The sequence below is a fragment of the Bombus vosnesenskii genome, unplaced genomic scaffold (genome assembly GCF_011952255.1).
Source record: "Bombus vosnesenskii isolate JDL3184/JDL3185 unplaced genomic scaffold, Bvos_JDL3184-5_v1.1 scf7180000013298, whole genome shotgun sequence".
Lineage (NCBI taxonomy): Eukaryota > Metazoa > Arthropoda > Insecta > Hymenoptera > Apidae > Bombus > Bombus vosnesenskii.
Window position 1 is genome coordinate 843,387 of NW_022882948.1, and position 20,624 is coordinate 864,010.

The 20,624-nt window shown below is 36.6% G+C and overlaps 2 protein-coding genes across 12 annotated transcripts in view; one reads left to right on the forward strand and one right to left on the reverse strand.

Moving 5' to 3' along the window:
• Nucleotides 1–238: 238 nt before the first annotated feature.
• On the reverse strand, nucleotides 239–2,210 carry LOC117233697 (DNA repair protein XRCC1). The gene is made up of 3 exons (XM_033494244.1): nucleotides 1,957–2,210; nucleotides 543–1,864; nucleotides 239–472 (listed from the first exon to the last, which is right to left on the reverse strand). The coding sequence occupies exons 2-3, from the start codon at nucleotides 1,835–1,837 to the stop codon at nucleotides 343–345; spliced, it is 1,425 nt and encodes a 474-aa protein (XP_033350135.1). The 5' UTR covers nucleotides 1,838–1,864; nucleotides 1,957–2,210; the 3' UTR covers nucleotides 239–342.
• Nucleotides 2,211–2,850: 640 nt separating this feature from the next.
• LOC117233691 (kinesin-like protein KIF13B) overlaps nucleotides 2,851–20,624 on the forward strand; it is a 166,146-nt gene continuing 148,372 nt past the window's right edge. For 7 of the 11 annotated variants that reach the window (XM_033494216.1, XM_033494215.1, XM_033494222.1 and 4 more), the window contains exon 1: nucleotides 2,851–3,168. In XM_033494216.1, coding sequence (XP_033350107.1) covers nucleotides 3,114–3,168 — 55 coding nt within the window. In that variant the 5' untranslated portion in view covers nucleotides 2,851–3,113. The remainder of the gene's footprint in view (nucleotides 3,169–20,624) is intronic. The other 4 variants (XM_033494220.1, XM_033494225.1, XM_033494227.1 and 1 more) reach the window with 1 other exon arrangement.

Here is a 20,624-nt window from a genome sequence, read left to right on the forward strand (position 1 = left end):
TTTTGGTTGATATGATTTTGCGGTAATGCGTATTACCGCCAAACAAATGAATCTTTGAAAACATTTCTATATTTAAATTTTTGTTATGATATCCAAGGTACGTATCTTTTTTGTTAGAACACTCAGTTACGTGAACATATTTATTTTAATTTTAATTGGTAACGGAGCATATGTAATAAACAAAGTTCATTATTATTATTATAGTAAAAATTATAATATTAGTAACAAGCGAATTTTATATAAGAACTAATTTATTAAATAATTATATTTATTATGTACATATATATTGAGTTCTGTACCAGCACTTATTTTCAACACATAAAAAATATAAAAATATTGATCTCAGTAATAAGAGTCCGAATCCGTATCCTCTTCAAATGCATTGAGTGGAGATGAACTACCTAAAATTTCTTCTTCACTTTCTGGTTCAGCACTGTCTTTGGTATCTAGGGCATATCGTCTCCAAGGAAATCTAGAAAAAGGTTATTTACTATGTAGTATTAATTTATTTATTTATTTGTTATAGTTTTGTGCTACCTTACCTAATCTTTTCACTAAAACATTTTTCAACAAAGGTATGTGAGACAATTTTAGAGTGGCCCTTTAATTGTTGATACTTTGGTGTATTCTTAAAGGCACAGATTAAATGAGTGCATCTTTTATTAGTTGTGTTAGGATCAGCAATATACCTTGCACCCATTTGAAGAGCCTTTTTCCTAATTTCATCTCTCTGTGGATTAACATATCCACTAAGTGAAAATGATACATCTTCAAAAAGCTTTGAAAATGATTTTTTTGGTTCTTTCACAGGTTTTTTAGGTGTAATTATTGTCTTAGGTTTTGGTAACTTTCCGCAGTTATTACATAGTTTGTTCTCATCTTGGCATTGAGAACAATTTTGTTTTCTTTTATTCTGTTTTGAGGAACTTTGTTCAGGAGATAAAGTACGTTTTCTTGAAATTGTACCATTTTTTTGGTTGTCATTTTTCTGTATATCATTTTTATTTTCTTTAATTGAAGTTGAAGATACAACATCACCAAATGGAGTTCTTACTACTGGTTTATCATTTGTAACTTTTTCATTTTTATGTTTAATATCATTCATTGAAGTTGAACTATCAGAATCTTTGTTCCTAGTCCCAAATACTTCTTCTGTTTTGCCAGCTTCCAACTTTTGCAATAATGGCCTTTTCATTGGTTCTCTATCCTCTTCTTGTCGTTTAGAAAAATTACTCATACCTGTTTCTTTAACTTTTGCAAGCAATTCAGCCTTATAATCTGTTTTCTTGTGGCCAATCATTTTCATATACCTTTCTTTAATGTCATCAATGTCATTTTCCTCCGGATTTTTCAATTTGAATCTTCCAAAAATATCTAATCCCAGATCAAGTACAACTTCTGTTTTTAATTCAATGAAGGACAGTCCAAACAATTCTTTCAAATTTGCTGACTGCATGCAAGTTACTTTTACACGATCAAACTTTATCTTTATTGTATCCGGATTTAGGTCTTTTTTTGTAAATATCTGTACTTGATCTCTAAATTTGCCATTTGCAGCTTCATCATGCGTTAAGAATTGATGGTTCACAATGGGAAGCCATATGTCAGGTTCTGATGCTGTAGAAGCAGTAACAACTACTACGCAACTACGATAATTGCCAAGGTCTACACCTGTGATACAAGATGATTCTGCCAATTGAAAAATAACAGTTGCAAGCATTTCTCCTGGTTTTGCGCAACGCCATGAGGAATGTGAACGGTGTTGCAAAAGATTAGATACAGGGTATGATGGATGTTCTGAAGAACAGCTTATTACTTTGGTAAATTTAATAATCATTGATAACACCTCAGATTGATAAGATACCTACAATATTAAACACAAACAGATTATTATGTTGTTGAATAATTATTTAAAAGCGAATCAGAGCATAATTATCTAAAAATAAATTGGTTTACCGCCAAAAATTGTCAAAGAAATACATGTAATAATATGTGTATATTTCGTATACTATGTATATCAGCTATTGGCTGATAATCGCTAGTGAATTATAATCTTTAGGGATTACTTCGTATCATTATCAGAAATGTTTAAATTGAGTTTGCAAACTTGACGAACGTATTCGGTTTGTATACTTAAGAGGTTAATGTTTAGAAAAATATTTTTCTATTTAATTTGTCAAGATAGTGAGTTTAATCCTTTTTCCCCTAGATGTTGATCACGTGTCTTTATTTACGTGCTTTTATGATTCGACTTGTGGTATAAAAAATATAGCTGCTCCTATCGATAAGGTTATTGATAATATTGTTATGTTTTTGATAAATCGATATATCTATAATATCGTTACGATAGCGATAAATTAAATTTGATTTGAAATTTGTCGTTGTAAAAAATATAAGATATAGTTGTTTATTCTTCTTGTATTTCGAATGATGAATCATGTTTTGTGTCCGACAATTACCATAATGAGTACCAAAAAATAATCAGTTGTTGATTTTAGTGATTGTATATAATAGAGTTATTTAGTTTTAAAAGCCGGAATACTCGTGACTCATATTTAAATATTGTAAGAACATTAGGTAACGCTATTATCGTAATGTGCAAAGCAATAATCCTTATAATTTTGTATATATTATATAAACTTCATAAATTTTTAATAAGTATTGTTATAAAACTTCACCGTATGTTTTCGTTTTATTGCGTAAAAATATACGAACTCAAATCGCGCGGTAATTCGTTGCCGTGTATCCTTTCCATCGATCGAATAATTTGCTGTCCTTTAGTTTCATATTCGGCCATCAGATGACAGATGACTCAGAACAGGTGACGTCATAGGACTTTCGGCTCGCGAGCGTTCCTAGCGGCAGTTCTCGGAAGCACGTTCACTCGATAGGACGACTGTCGTCTGGCGCACGACGAGCTTCAAGCAATATGGCGAAGTGTGTCATGGGCTCGGTGAGACGTAGTGCCGTTTGAAAGAATGAAACGTTCGCGGTATGGGTTGAGAATAATGTAGCGCTATGAAGATCGTGTGAATATCGTATTTGTGTACAACAAAAGCATCGAGTAGTTCCTTGTGATCGGGATATACAGTGCGCGTTACCGGTGTGAAATCATGGCTACGGATAAAATAAAGGTTGCCGTTCGGGTTCGGCCGTTCAATCGCAGAGGTACGTACATCTGAAAATAAAGTATCATTATTTTACCATGTTTCTTTAATAATCATTCTATCACTTGCCAATTTTGATTCACGTTGGATCACCGTATTTATCCGGTTAACGATTTCGAAATCGACCTTTGGTATTTGCGGTCGGAGTACGTTTTGACAGTGACATTTTTTGTTTTTTTTCTTTCTATCGTCTCAACGATACGAACGTGTTTTTCACCTGCTACGCTATACTGCATCTATTTATCGTGTCTCACGTTACTTTATCTCGCGTCCGTATCGATACTTTACGCCTGGTTAAAAAGCGTGCATGAGATGAAGAGGAGGGCTCAGTCTACGAGACCCACTTCTCTAGTGTTTACTAGTTGAATCTCTGTCGCTCTTTTGTACAAAGCACAGAAAGTCACGGACCTTTCGCACAGAAAGCCTCTCCTTTCATCTGCATGCTTGGATTGACATCTGGGACCCCCTTGCACAATAATTTACTAATGAATAAAATTATATGGTGAATTGACAAATGACAAGTGACAAGTTCTCTAGGTTATAAACTTCTCTTGCACCAAATTTCCACAATTTAAATTTATATCGAACAAGGGCAATTAAATTACCAAATTTGTTGCCCTTGTAACTCGTGACTTGTAACTTGTCAAATATTTATTGGCTCAATTATGCGAATTTTATTTTGTAATATCATATAAATGTCTATTCTATGTAACATGACAGATTGTATTTATAAAGAATTTTTAAACTAGAATTTTTGCTCCTTTTCGTCATATCGAGAATTACATAATTACAGTTACGCGTAATTTGTGTATTTCACAGTTGACATAGTATTGCAGTAGCGAATATCTAATGCTGACTAACGTAGTACTTAAACATATCATAAAATAACGAAGTTAAAGTTCTTGAACTCGAACTTGCTAGGATAGAAAATAATTATGAATGAATGGATGATTCGCGTGTTTCTTTATCATTCGCGTTTGTCTAGAAAGAAAACATGAAACCGTTGGCCGTCAGTTGTCGCACGGTAAAACCGCGTGACAAAGAACAAACATGTGACTAAAAGTGACGTTACTCGTGTTGGCCTTCCAACGTCGAATTTCGATCGATCGGACGAGTGATTCTTACGAGTTCGACTGGTCGCAATGGCTATCTCGATTGGATCTCGCGCTATCACAACGACTCGATAACAAAATCGTACGTTTCAAGTACCTTGCGCTACGATTTTTTCATTCTTCATCGATTTCTCGAATGTCCTGTTACTAGATTGCGTGTTTTTATGCAGCTTCATATTTTTATCAACATCACTAAAATAATAAAATCTGCATGAAGATTTATTTTATCTACTAAAAAATTATGATAAATATTTCACTTTGAATGTCTCCTGTATTTTGGTTACATGCATTTTGTATATTTTTTGCACTTTTAAATTTTCCACAGAACCATAAAAATCCGCAGTCTGCTTATTATACTTGATTTCACGGTGTTTGTACGTGTGTGTGTGTACTTGTAAACAGTTGAAACGATATTCGATAATGATCGTGAATGCAGCAACGAGCGCACAGGTGGAGTGATAACGTGACGATGACGTTTACGTGTCACCTTGTCGCTTTTAATACATAAAGGAAAAGATTTCTTTTTCTCGCGTATTCGATTTTTGAGACTCAACTCTGCTTTTTAAAATTTTGTAAATTTTAATGCCGAAGCGCTTGATCGATACTTGTCTTGTATAATTTCTATTAATTTTCTCTGCTTTTTGTTCCGTGAAGTTAACCGATTTAACCTGTGACCGGTTCATACGTATAGAATTTTTACTTTTTTACTTTTATTTCTTTCGTCTCTTGTTCTTTGGAGAATGTTCCCCAATCGGTTGACGGAGCAGCAGGATAAGCGTGCGTTTGTCAGTGTTTTGACGAAATACGGTTTACCTCGGAATCGACATATCGTTAACACGCACGTTGGTCGTGGACACGCCGTTAAAGCGTCGCCATTACCATTGTCCGTGACTTTTACGCGCGGACCGCTGCTAGGTTAACCCTGTTCTTTCGATCGTTCTCTCCATCGATTATACTTTTCTAACCTTAAAAAATATCTTCAGAGTGGACAAAATACGGAAAAGTGTTATCGGTACGTACGATTTTTCGTTTCAATTTTACATTGAACATGTTTTTAAAAATACTACGCGAGCTAAAGTTTATTTACCTCGGGTAATATATATATATTTTTATATGTTTTTAGTGTGATTTGAAATAAGATCGAAACGATGAATTTTTTCAACGCGATATCGATCGAGAGATTTTTGAATACGATAGGGTCGAAAACGTGCTAAACGTGCGAACGTAATAGGGGTCGATTGATTAATATAGGAGTTTGAAAGGTTAAAACACGGACAGAAGGCCGTTTTTCATTTCGAATCGACTACATCTGTAGGATAGAGATCTCGAATCAGTTCTATCCATCGAAATGGAGCCACGAACACAGGGAGAAAAAGATCGATGACGTGTTAGTACATAGAGGCTGGTCTCTAGCGCGGATTATCAACAGGCACCGCTATTCAGGGAGAAGTGCACTCTCCCCGATAATTACTCACCGTCATCGAATAATTAAGGAAATAAAAATAAATCGAGAGGAAACGTTCGAGCGAAGAGTAACGATCGCTCCTCTCTGCTCTCTCGGCTTGCTAATTTGCTCTGACTTGTTATTAATATTACAACTGTTACAATTACTTACGTTAAATTAAATCGTCATCGTCAGGGACCAACTGTTCACCTATTTTCGCGCTAGAGTAAATGATTCATATTCTCGTCAAACAAGTAACATTACACAACATATTTAACACGTATTTAATAATATATTTAAATCGTCCCTTCTTATACAAACTAACAAATACAAATACGTATCTCGTGCTGTTTAAAGCGCGCCATAATTCAGTCGTATTGATCGAAAATTCTTTCCTCATATTTCGTCGGTTATTTGATCGCAAGCATAGTTCTCGAAGGAAAGAAATGTAACGCGGGAAGGATCCAATCGAACGGTCTTCCACGTTGTTTCGAATTCTCAAAAAGGATGAAAAGAAGACGCAGTACATCGAATGGGGTGCCGAAACGCGATATCGTCGATCGTTTTAGTCATTCAATATGCTTGATTCGAGCGTCTTGTATCAAAGGTTGACAAGAAGAGTAAATCGAATCGAAAGGGCGAGATCGTACTGAATGGGATCGAATCTATTCGATTGGCACATTCCAGGAAGAACGACGAGGTTGCGGAACGATTCTCTATCACGATCCACTACTTTTGTGTCATCGTTTTCTTATCCTATAACGGGGGTTAGTCGATTACGTGCAAACGCTGACCAGGCGTTCGATCACGTGCCGAATATCTGGGCCAAGGATTCCGCGGAAGGTTTCCGCGAGTTCAAAGCTACCGATTCCTTGTACGCTGACGCGGATCTTGGATTTCTCGAGTCCGTAAACGTCGATTCTCTGTGACTAATGGACAGACGTTGAGTCTCTACGGATGGACAGACCTTAACTTAGCTACGTTTCTAAAATTTTTGTATTTCAGTCTTCTCTCTCTTTCTCTCTCTTTTTTTTTTTTGTTATTTTTCTTTCTTCTATTTGAGCTTTAGTAGCGGCGAATTACGTTTATTTTTGTTCTAACGTGCAGAGAGAAATTAGGAAATTTGTCTACCTGTATGATTTTACATGGTGCACGTGATAAAAAGCTGTATACTGTTAGAAACTTTTACGTACATGGTGTTTCCACTTCTACAGGGTGGTTGGTAACTGGTGGTACAAGCGGAAAGGGGGTGATTCTACGCGAAAAAAGAAGTCGAAAATATAGAATAAACATTTTTCGTTTGAGGCTTTGTTTTCGAGAAAATCGACTCTGAATTTTCGCTCGGTACGCGTGCGGTACGTTATAACGGATCTCACTGTAGATCGTTGTCTCGATGGAAAAATTTAAAAGAAAAAAAAAAAGAATTTAAAAAAATTTTTATTCTATATTTTCGACTTCTTTTTTCGCGTAGAATCACCCCCTTTCCGCTTGTACCATCAGTTACCAACCACCCTGTATAATCGAACATGAACTTTGATTTCTACATTCAAGTTTTGCTTGTCGCTTCTTTGGCGAATAAACAGATCGTGTGATATTTGTAACGCAAAGTTGAAAGGGAAGATCGTGCACGCCGATGAGATTTCTTTTCGTGCTTTGTCCGAACTGTGAACATATTGAGTTGGCAACTAAGTGATTGCGGATCATGTGAATATCACCTAATGACAAAATGCGCGATAACTTAGTTGCCAACCCAATATTTCTCAATGTTAGACTATAATTCGCTGGAGAATGAGTGGAAAAACGTGGCGCGGTTAAACGAAAGTATCCAGTACGTTTGTACAGAATGTTTTGTGAATTTTTGTAACATTGGCAAAGTACGAGTTCGTACACCTCCTGGCGAGTTATTTTACGGTTTCTGTAAAATACTCGACGACAGAGCATAGATAATCGAAAGATCATTTGGGAAAGATGTGATATTGCGTGTACAATTGTTGATTTTCGCATTTCTATATCATTCGGTGACCGAGAGAGAAGATATTTCGATATGATCTACAATTGGTTGAAAAGAGAAGCAACCGACTGTGACTAAAGGTAATATTGCCTTTCCGCGATAGACGATAAATGCAGAAAGTTTCGTATAAAACCAACGAAATGACAAGAATATGATATAGATAGCAAGAATACATATTTAGTTGCTAAATTAAATAAAACAATTTTTTAGGCAACAATGCAGTTATATGGTGGACAATGTGTGTTGTCTTTCGAGACCAATAAAATGACTAATCACGTTATGTATACGTAGATTCATCGATATGATATAAGATAGTAAAAATACATATTTAATTCCTGATCAAACGAGCAAGTTCTTTGGATGATATGAATGGTGTTGTATGGTTGATAGCACGTTGAATTAAAAAATTCTCTTTTATAAAAGATAGAAGAAAGTAAATGTTGCTTATCGCGTATCTCTACACTGTCGTTTATATTCGAATAGAAGATACGTACGATTGGAAAGACAGAGCTGACCCGATTAATCGTTTCTCCAATAATCTGAATCAATTATCACGTTTCGTGTGAGACCAGTAATTTGTCGTGATATTTATAAGCACAGCTATATCTGCACGTGTAAAATAGCTAGACACCAAAATTCTCTGGTCGAGGTCGAAATCAATCGATTTATGATATTCCCGTTTACCGATGACATACGGTTATGACGTTTTCCAGTTATCCATCATGCCATGCGGCCAACTGGCAGATTTACTGACCGCCTGGTTTGCGGCATCGTGCAATTTTTCATTCTGTTCCTTCCGACTTACACTGTTACTCGTGCACTTGCTTACCAACCTATATCACGTTGACTGCCACGACACCCGTATTCGGGTGACAGTAAAGTTTCCGGTAGGGCCGCGTGTTCCTGGGAAAGATCAGCTTGTTTTATTGGATAAGCTATTCGGTTTTTCCTAATGGGTGTTCGAGATTTGGAGGGGTAGCCTGGTAATTACCGCTACTGTATGACCACCAGACGCGAGCCTCGAGCAGGACGACCGTCAAGGGTACCGTAATGCGAACCCAATCATAAACAGTGGGCCTATTATACATCTCAGGAAGACGGGACACGCGCGAAACGTCACTAAGGCAGCCAGCCCATTCAGAAACATACGGCTTTACCCAAGGACCAGGTAGGAACAGACCTGGGATACCCCCACGACGAACCTTCTGCTACAACAGCAACAGCCCCAAGACTCACTCTTGCAGCAGGATTCGAAGAGTCAACACGTACCAGTATCTTTAACAGTATATTCCGTAACCTACGGACAGGACAGACTTTTGCATCAGTATTCTAAGAGTCAACACTTACCAGTACTCACTCAGTGAACAGTATATTTAACAGGATAATCAGTTCACTTACGGACAGTGGATTCAGAGTAGAACGTGGAATATAGTAACTTAAATCAGTGTAATCGGAGTATTGAGTGTAATAAATAAGGCTCGCTAAACCTCGCTCTTTACCTTTATTGTACTCCTCCACCTTGGACGCTAATAACGTTCAAGGCTCGCGATAAACAACCGATCAGTTGCTATCCGACTGGTTGTTGGTAAGTTGTGCGTCGCAACAATGGGTGCGTACCCGCTTTCTTCGTGTTTTTAGGTGCGCCTAATAAACCCAAGAGCCTCTCTAAAAACTGATGTGTTTTGAGAATATTTTTAGGCTTACGAAGGTCTTCAGGACAAATGAATTGACTGAAGACACAGATCGACGCAATGCAGAAAAGTGAAGGTTATGGTGGGTCCTTCGGTTTATTTTAGGCGACGTAATAATATTAGTAAACAGTATTATAATTATTTTTACGATTTCGACGAAACATTCGGTTGAAATGGTACTTTTTATCTCAAAGTACCTTCTATTTATCGGTTATATTCAAAATGCCCTAACTGTGAATTTTCATTCAATTTTAACAATTGTAAGAAGTCGAAGCGCCGATGACCAACCAGTCAAAGTGTTTTAAAGCTACTTTAAAAAATATTTGTTTTGAAAAAATATTTCGCGGGAATTTTATTGGAAATGCGAGCCTCGCGTTACCAATTCCTGTACCAGGCGAAAAGGATGTAATCCTTTAGGACTGTGATCGTACGGGATATTTTATATCAACTCGCATGGAACAAGCTCGTTCAGCGTATAGAAAAGTAATATCAAACAATTTCAAATATAAATATTCCATATAAAACGTAGTACGACGTTTACCTTAAAATAGCGTCATATCGTGGGATCTATTAGGTTGTCCGAAAAGCTTCTTTCGTTTTATAAGATGACAATAGACGAACAACAATTTCTGTTTTATATTATTTTATCGAATTAGGTATCATTTCGTTATATTTCTATTATCATGTTCGTGCAAAAATCCAATAAACTAATATAAAATAGAAAACATTGTGCGTCATATTATTTCCTTATAAAACGACAGAAACTTTTCGGACAGCCTAATATGTTTAATGAAATACGACAAATGTTTTCGAACGCGATAGCGAAATGAATTTTCGCATGCAAATGGGACGCGATGCCGAATATAAAGATGCCAAGTTCCACGATCCGATGAATAATATTTTAAAACGAAAATTCCATAGGGTTTGTTGATTTGCCGCGATGCAAGCGATTTTATGTATTCAATCAGCGTAATTTTCGAATATCTCGCGTTGAAATAAAATGGTAGGAAAGAGGACGGTGTAAAAATTAAAACGTACGAAAATGATATTAAAAGATAGAAGTCGGTTAAAAACTTTGCTACTCGAAGTTCTTTCAAGCTCTTACAGTTTTGCTCGAAAACTTTCTGTCCTGTCTTTAGAACTTCAATCCTTGGTCGCGCGAATACGTACGCTTGGAATCTTTACGTTTGAAACCGAGTTGCCCATTTGCATACAAAAATTCATTTCGGTTGCCGTGGAAAACGTCGTGAAGCTTCTTCTGTTCGAGTCGAACTTACAGCGGAAGATACGTGGCTGTTAAGTTGGCCGCGAAGATAGAATCAGAAAAGAAGAAAGAAAAATGGAATTTCGTGTCGTTGATAAACGTTATCAGAGATTGCTCCGCTCGTATCTCGCTGACTTGGACGATCGACGACGCTGTCTATTTCATATAAAATGTGATATAATAGGCGAATAATTCTTTCGAGAAGTCGAGAAACGCGTGTGTATGAAAAAATTAATTGCTTGAAATATCATACGTATTTCTATGTTTTCTTTTGAAATAGATGGATACGAGATAATTGGTAGATTTTTTTTTTATTTTATTTATTAAAATTTACAATCAATTCTCGCATTGAGAATTTTCAGTAATTTTTTCTGGCGTGGCGCAGTGACATGGCTGATTATTTATAACAAGTCAATACTTATTATAGATAAGTATAATTTATAAGTAATTGTTATAAATAAGTAAATATTACTTAATATAAATATCGAATTAAATCTGGTGTTTAGGTCTAACGGGTAGTGTCTCTTCAGTAGTATCAAGTAATCCAGTAATTAGGGGGTTTCGATGTTTGTTGACTCGTTTGATATATTTATCGCTATATTTTGCTATTTCCTCTTTGACTGTGGGTATCTTGAGGTCGTGATGTATTAGTTCGTTGGTGACATACCAGGGGTAATTGGTAGATGTTAGAAAATTTTGTTCCATCCATCAGCAGGAAACATAATTCCAGGAATTTTTAAAAATATACATTACAGATTAGGTGGTTAAATTTTGGCAAAAAAGAGAAAAGAAATTTTGACGAAAAAATTTAAGAATTAAATAAATTAGTTAAAAGTAAATTTGTGATATTTTCCGGGACTAGATTGTTAGGGTTTCTCGACGAAGAAGGACAGCGTCGATGAAATTCTGATTTACCGATATCTCGAATTACAGAAAGAGAAAATAATTCGAGGAGAATTTATTAGCCGATAAGAAAGCTATTATCGTAAGGAACAAACTATATTTAGTTGTTGCGGCAACTTGGAGAACAAATAAAAAACTCCGATCAATCACGTTGCAAAACAAGTGACGTAAGAGAAATTTCCTATCTATCAAGAATTTAAATTCCAATGGACAAATATCGATTCATATGGATAAATTGATCTTCCATTCTTTGCCATGTAAATCAAAACATTCGTCGTTTCGTTTAGGTTTTTCATTTAATCAACGCATAGTTAATTAGACCGCGAATTTTTATGCGTTATAGGAAATCTGCATAGATGCACAAAATTCATCTAATACGAGTAACCGTATAAAATATCCAAAGTATGTAGCGGTTTCCGTGATATTTAACGCTAGAACTACCAAACCAGTCAATTTTATTTTAAAATTCCTACCTCATGTTATATTTTTTTCCGCAAAAATGCAATGATTTTCGCAACGATAACTAAAAGAATAATACAATGAATTTTATTTTCTTTTTTATGTATTCAAACTGAAAATAATTTTATATTAAGAAGGCTACTTACAACAATACCAGTCAAAATGACTGGCACACTTGTCAAAGTGTAAAAGAATCCTGCAATCCGTTTATCGAACTCCAATTAACCAGTTTCCTCGTTTTGTACAACACACGTTTTTCAAATTTTGACCGCGTATCATTCGATACGATGATATCAGTTATCAGGAATATTCCGGATCGATCGGTATACTTTTTAATACTTTTTCCTTTATTTCTATTATTCTGCATAAAGAAAGAATTTAAATATAAAAATATTCCATTATCACATATTTTTTAAAGACCAACCATTTTCACTGGTTTTGGTGGAAATAGCTTCGTGTTAACTATCGGTAGTTCTAGTGTTAACGAATGAAACAGTTGTCTACGTAGATTCTGTTTTCTCAATTACATTCTCAAAAATATGTATTTGCATAAAAATTCACAGTCTAACAACGGTGTAAAGGATTCCATTGCAATGTATTTTCGATATTAACTTCTTCATTATGCTCGTACATCTCCGTACGAAAATAATAACGCGTGCACTTACTATTGTCAATACCACCTAATGACAAAATCCGCAATCGCTTAGTTGCCAACTCGATAAATGTTTAAACGAACGCGATCCTGTTTTTTTACGACTGAACGAGGAATAAGAAATAAGAGCCGGATATGATATTTAAAATTAGAAACACGAATACGTTGGATAACCTAAGATCTCTTCGGAAGAAGCGCATGTAACTGGCTTTTTCCTCTTTTTTTAACGTCGTATGCATCTGGCCAACGACAGGATCGCCTCGAGTGGCGTTAAAAAATAACGCATCACTTGAACTCAAGATGGAAGCAAATATTCCCTGGTAGCGATTCGTGCGTTCCAAAAATACAAACGAAGCAGGCTCGGAGCGTTTCGAGAGGCGATTTCCTCGAAAATCCTTATAAATCGTTGAGGAATGAATTTTCGCGAAATCAGTTCCCCCTTCGAAACGTTCAAAATCGTATTCCGTTTTTTACCTATCGATCTTATAGAACGAAGAATATAGCAGAAATACCAGGTATATTCTCTGTTTCTTGTTGCTCAATTTTCGTCACACACGTTGTACGATTGTATTCAATTTAAAAGGCATCAAATGTTTCGTACAAAACTTCCTACTTCTACTTTAAATCGTTTAAATAATTGCAAATCCCATTGGGAAATTCGGTGTAAGTCTTAAAAAAGTGTCTTTTTTCTGTAATATATTTCTACTTAATCAATTAGTTGTTTTTCACGAGTATACTCGTTTGCCGCGCGTTTTATTCGGTTGGCAACTAAGTTATACCATTTAATGACAAAATCCGCAATCACATAGTCGCCAACCCAATAGCTACGCGCTTTTCAAAGTTTTCAGAGCAACAGCTAACTGGTTAATTCAATTTCTATATACATTTGCAAATTTCTTAAGGCAGTCGAGTTTCCTCGCGATGTTAAAGAAACTTTGAAATGTTTCAAACGCGTATAACTTACGTAATAATGTTCATAAAAGCTTCCTATAGGATCGTACGTTATACAGGGTGGTTGGTAACTGGTGGCACAAGCGGAAAGGGGATGATTCTACGCGAAAAAAGAAGTCGAAAATATAGAATAAAAATTTTTCGTTCGAGGCTTTGTTTTCGAGAAAATCGACTTTGAATTTTCGCTCGGTACGCGTGCGGTACGTTATAACGGGTCTCACTGTAGATCGTTGTTGCGATGGAAAAATTAAAAAAAAAATTTAAAAAGTTAAAAAAATAACGTCAATCGAGACAACGATCTACAGTGAGATCCGTTATAACGAGACGCGATAAAGTGCACGCGTACCGAGCCAAAATTCAAAGTCGATTTTCTCGAAAACAAAGCCTCAAACGAAAAATGTTTATTCTATATTTTCGACTTCTTTTTTCGCGTAGAATCACCCCCTTTCCGCTTGTACCACCAGTTACCAACCACCCTGTATATTTGCAAATTTCTTAAGACAGTCGAGTTTCCTCGCGATGTTAAAGGAACTTCGAAATGTTTCAAACGCGTATAACTTACGTATAATGTTCATAAAAGCTTCCTATAGGATCGTACGTTGTATATACACTTTCCACGAGTGACTGTACATATTTTCAAAAATCGCTCGATCGGTTGATCGAACGAGTTTCAGAAAAAGCCATTATTTCGCTGAAATACGTTCGACGAAACTCATACGTCGTACCTCGACGGTAATAACCGCACGATTCGTTGATCCCTGTTCGCAGACACCATCTTCGTCGCGTTATCGATCCACGGTTTTACCCTCTCTCGTTACCCTACCTCGAGCTTTTGTCAAGGGGTTGTAACACGTAGCAGGTTGGCGCGCGTTGTCGATCGGATATTTATCGAGCTACACAGCAAACTGGCCTTTATCACTCGACCGATCGCAGTATCGTGATTCGTGTCGTCCTATCATCGTTCCGTCATCTCTTCTTAATTATCTGCATGAACGATCATTTTCTATCGATTAACCGGTTTGACGATACGGTTTTGGATGAAACTACGACGACCATGGGGACTAGTCGGCGTTCGATTCGTGACCAGACCCAATCGTATATTTTTCATGTGTTATCGTTTTTCACGATGGTTCGGTGTATTGTCACGGAGAAGAAACGTTCGCGTGAGAAAAGATAGGAGACAGAATTGTGGCAGCGTGAAACGAAGAGACATAAAGTCGCGGATCGTAGAATCGTCGAGGGACATTGCGCTGTTATTGGGTTGGCAACTAAGTGATTGCGGATTTTATCATTGGTGGTAATGACAATATCCGCAATCACTTAGTTGCCAATCCAAAATTGTCTTAACGTCGTACCGATCGCTCTAAGCTCTTTGTGTTGCGTAATATGCGCTTTGGGTGGGCTACAATAAGAATGAACATTTAAAAAGAAGTTTCTATTACAAATGAGACTTAATTAGAGGAAGGAAATTTATTTTGTCACATTCGATGGTAGGAGTCAATAATTTGCGAGTGTAAAAATATTGGAATTTGCGTAGGAAAATTTCTTTTCGGTCCAAATGATTAATAATTAAAAAAAAACAGAAAAAAAAGATATCGAAAAGAAGTTTCTAATACAAATGAAACTTGGCTAGAGGAAGGAAATTTATTTTGTCATATTCCATGGTAGGAGTCAATAATTTGCGAGTGTAAAAATATTGCGATTTGCGTAGGAAAATTTCTTTTCGGTCCAAATGATTAATAATTAAAAAAAAAGATATTTAAGCTTTGAGATACACGTTTCTATTCAAATATTGCTTTTACGTACATCGCGAGTAAAGTAATTCATATTTTCTTGGTTTTCGCGCATTTCGACGTGCGCTCGGCCTCGCATTCTTCGTTTTTGGAACACAGAAAGTCTCGGTGGCCTGTCTCTGGGTCATTTTATTTTCGCAGGGTAGCTTGAAAGCCGCATTCGCGTTCTCCTCCGCGCATTTTCCTTTTTCCTGCTTTAGAATTTCAGACATCTCTCTGCGGCAAAACGTAGAAGGAAGATTAAACGAACATCTTCCAATTTACCTTCAGCTACCAACAGATTGAATTTACAGGTAGAACATATTTTGTTCGTGTTGGTGGACGGTTGCTTGGTCGTTGCTGTACGACAAACGCGCGAGGAAGCTTCAGATTATAACGCGCATAATATACAAAGAAAATTGGAAAATTCGTACATGTCATTACGCTTAGTAAACTACATATAGTACATATAATAACCATATCGTTTATGTCCATCGTTTTCGTTGTTCCGACGCGTAGAAAAGCATACACGTTGACATTCCGAGTGTTAAAAGTTATTTTCTTCGAAGAGGAAAGCACATGACCTTTTTTATTCGGTTGGAAACTAAGCGATTGTCATTAGGTGATAATGACAAAATCAGTAATCGTTTAATCCAATAGGAAAGGTCAAAAAAACAAAATATGTCGTAAAAACTTGTCGTAAAAACAAAATATCAGTTCCCTTCGAAGAAAAAAACTTTCAACACTCTGTATGTCAATGTGTACGTTTTTCGCGTCGGGACAGCGAAAACATTGGAAATAAACGATATGACTCCGAAGTATTGTGTTGGCAACTAAGTGATCGCGGATATTTTCGTTACCACCTAATGACAAAATTCGCAATCACTTGGTTGCCATCCAATATGTTACAGAGAATTGTTGTATTCATTTTTCTACTCAAATAAGAGTGTTAGTATCCGATGAAAAAAGGCAGAATTAATTTTGGTCGATGCCGTACGATGCTCTCTCTTACGTTGTTAATTCGTAAAGCGTTAAATATCGTTGTTTATTCGTTGCTGGTCATTTTCCAATTTTAAACGATACTTTCGAAAACCGAAGGACTTAACGATCGAACGTTTCTATGGAAATGTTATATGGAAATATGCAGTTGGGATAGGAAATAGATAAAAAGTTAATTTCAACGAAGTATTACGAAATTTTTTTATTCCATTCTCTATTTTATTTCATTTCTCGAACAATCAGTTTGATAGATACGGTACTGCTGTTGTTCGTATGGCAGCGTATGGAATTTAATACCATGTTCTCTGCATGCTGGAAACTATTTGCTCTGCTGGTTTATTATTCGCATAGGAAACGCGGAAAATGCGTATACACACGTTCGGGGGAAATGTGGTCGCTATCCTCTTGCGCGTGAAATATTTTTTGTCAGCGATACGATTTCACGAATCCTCTGAAAGTGTTTTGCGAGAAACGTTACAACGCTGGCTGGTTAAATCATTGTTTTTAAAAATAACAAGGGAAGAGAATAATTTAGTAAGAAAGTAATTATCGACGCGTTTCTTTCTTGCTTAATTTTTGCAAAATTAATTTTCATTATTTTCTTTTTTTTTCCCGCTATTTTCTGCTATTAGCCGAAATTTTTGCAAGCTGCTTTGAACCGTTGTTTCCACACGAATGGAAACTCGCGACGAGCCGAGTTATCGCTCGGTACGATTTGGCAAACGTGCAGCTGTGCGAGGAATCGATACGATTCTAAATAATTTTTATTTTATTCGGCTGGAAAATATTGTTTGAAACGTCGGGAAATTCTATATACTCCGTTATACTGCTGCGTTTGAATTTTATATTTTAGCAAACTGTTATTGCCAGGATAGAAATCGTAGAAATTGAAAGCGGAGACTGCGAGTCGATGTTCACGATTTATTTGTCCACACGAGGACTAAATCTCCGCTAGTAACGCTACTATAATAAGTTTTGCATAATTTTTACTCCCTTTTTTAATTACTATCTATCTCGCTTCGTTCTCCACTCACGAAATTTCATATCTTTCCTTTTATAAACCTCCTCTTCTCTGCCATATTTCTAACTTTCTTCATCGAACATCTGCCATTGTTATTCCGACAATATGAAACGTTTTACGAATAAACAGACGCGAGAAAAGAGGCAGAGAGAACAATTTCTAAATCGGTACATTAAATTTCAAGGATTTTCCTTCGACGATTATTCCGAATCGAAGCGTTCGAATCGTTGAAAAACGGAACAGATCAACAGCTTTTTTCCTCCCAAGCTTTTCTATTAAATCGTTTTTCATTCTGCTTGTTCTCACGCTACCTTGACCCGTTTGCATCGACGCTCGACGATCGTCGACGAGTTAAGCGGAACTCGCTCGCGAATTAAAGACATCGAACTAAAAGCGTGTGAAATTTCTGGCCGAGAAGGTCTTATCATTTTTCGTTTTTCGCTCTCGTGTGGACTTTTTAGCGTCGCGAAACAGAGGTTGCCCGGAGAACGCGTTTGTTAGACCCGGTTTTCTCTTGTTGTTTAGAGAAAGTGAAACGAGGGAACGAGTTCCATTAGCGCGGCACGTGGTTCACGGACGCGGAAATTATCGTAACGAATCCGCGGCGAATGCACCGAATTTCCAAACAATTATTTACGATTGCCGCTTGCAATTATCTATAATTTACGTCGCGGTTTTGCGCTGACTTAAGAGTCGCTCTCTTACGGAGAGTAAAGTGCAAGCGTTTTTTATCGTTGGAATTTGTTTTCTGAGGTTGGTAAGGCGGTAAGTAGAGTGTGAATAAACGATGTAGCTTTGTTTCGCGAGTACACGAACTTACGAATTTAGGAATTTAGGTTTCGTTCTTATATCGTAGCACGTAGAACGAACAGACGGGTCACATCTGTTTGGAATTCAGACTTTGCTTCTTCCAATGTAATAAATAATTTCAAATTATTTGCCCGATTGAAGGATTGGATGAACGAGATTAAGATATTCATTGAGATATGATCAATGGTATACTTATACGATATATTCTTTTTTGATAAATACTGAACGAAGATTTGTTACCTAATTTAACCGTGATTTGTCGATTAATTTTTCGAATCACAGAGTTTGAATTGCAAGGTGATTTTATTTTCTGTAATTTTCTATTAATCGTATAATTTCCATGGTCATTTACGTAATATTTTCATAAACCACAGACAATTTCTTTCTGATTCACACACACACACACACACACACATGTATAGATATATTATAATAAAACATAGAGTAAATTAGGAGGAACACAAGATTAATTATTTTTATTACAATTTAAACGGTTCTATGAGGCAAAGATGAAAGGCTGCTGCATTCCTCGGACAATTGAGAAAACAGAGATATTTTTCCTCGTCTCCGCGCAATTTCTCACGGTCTGTATAGAAAAACGTAATTTTAAAAGTGGAGAACAAAGCGAGCGATTGATACGCTCGATACTCAGGATCCTTGCGAGAAAATTAGTGGCCGTAGCATCTATTCAAGCAGCTCCTTTCATCTTGAAACCTGACGAGTTCATTTTCCATCGAACCATCAGTCAGAGGCTTTTTCATTTGGAGCTTCTCGATAGCGATCTTCCCTTTCCATCGTTTTGGAATTTTGGCTCATTAAAACGTTCGAGGTGGTAAATCTGAAAGAAACTCGCTTTCCTAGAGAATCGTATTTTCCGTTTGAAACGGTTGCAAAGGTCGAAGGGAACGATGTTGCTCGTTGAAAAGATACTGAACGAGGCTTGGTGAATTTTTCATCGAAAAATTGCAAACGAGAGAGAAAGAGAGGGGGGGGGGAAGAGAGGAAGCGAAAGAGTTTTGATTTACGTAAGTAGCATGTTTAATGCAACTCGATGAATCAAGGTCGAGGACTCGGCGTTTAATTAAAAATTGATCTCTCATCGTTGGAATTTTTCTGTCGTCTGCAGCTTTGCGGAATTTCCAGTGGAATTGTCACGAGTTGGTTGCGGAGCGTGGAATATTCATAAGCGACATGAACTTTTTCGTACGATGGCCAGAATATCGTTAGAATTTCGTTCGAACACAGAACACAAGAATCGTTAGAACACAGCGGTGCTTCGTACGGACGATATTCCTTTTCAAGAGGACAAGAGGAAAAGTAGGAAAGACGAAAAATTAAGGGCGAAAAAAGTTTCGTCAGGATATCGAGAATCTCTTGAAAATCCTGAAAACTCGAGAAAAAGATGGTTTATTATTAGTAGTTTCATTGTAAAGTTGCTGGCGAAAGTAATGAGAAGTATACTCGCTCTATGTTTTTGCTCGTTTGGTCTAAAGTCTAAACTATAAACGCGCCTTTAGACGTCGAACGATCGCGTTTCTCGCTTTCCAGCGACGCAAACAACGAAACCATTGAGACTCGTTCGAATGTAAGAAAGTTTGTAGCTGTTCCTTATTAACAACCAGTTAAGGAAAATTATTTCATTAACCCGACAAACGTCTTACTGAAACGCTCGTCTTGGTACCGATAATTCAATATCCCTTTGGAATTGAAATTGTTACGCGAAATGGGAATCGGTCGATAATTCTCGAGATTACTACGAAAAATATGAAACATAGCTACGTAGCTACGTACATCGAATAAATAGATGTATTTGCTGTGAACAAATTTTCCACATTTCAGTTTCTCTTTTATTCTTAAATATTCTTTAATATTTACTCGAAATCGAAATTGTTATATCAGAGTCAAATTCATGTGAAATTCATACGAGAAGCATCGAATTGCTACGCGAGATGAACGATCGCGCTCTTTCATCGATTGCAACGTCTGAAATTCTCAGTTCTTTGTATTAGGTTGCCCGCAAAGTTTCTATCGTTTTATGAGAAAATAATAGACGCGAATGTTTTTTGTTTTATATTATTTCGTCGAATTACGTACGATCCATTTCATTCTGTTGAGATAAACACCGCGACATTTCACAGACTTGGTTTCACGTTTGTATGAAGATGCACCTGTTGTAAAAAACACGTTTGCGAAAGAAGGAAACTTTTCGGACAACCTAATAGTATCTTTTAATATTCTTTTCACAATTTTTCCGCACGGTGGAGGTCGAAACCTGTGCAGCTTCTTCTGCGTATGATTTCCCAATGACATTGCATCGGTAATAAATTACACGAGAAATAAATAAAACGCTCTTAACGATGTACAACGT

Coding starts and splice junctions, on each gene's coding strand:
- LOC117233697 (XM_033494244.1), bottom strand. CDS start 1,837: ATGATTATTAAATTTACCAAAGTAATAAGCTGTTCTTCAGAACATCCA. Junction 473..542: donor TGTTTTAGTGAAAAGATTAG/GTAAGGTAGCAC, acceptor ACCTTTTTCTAG/ATTTCCTTGGAGACGATATG.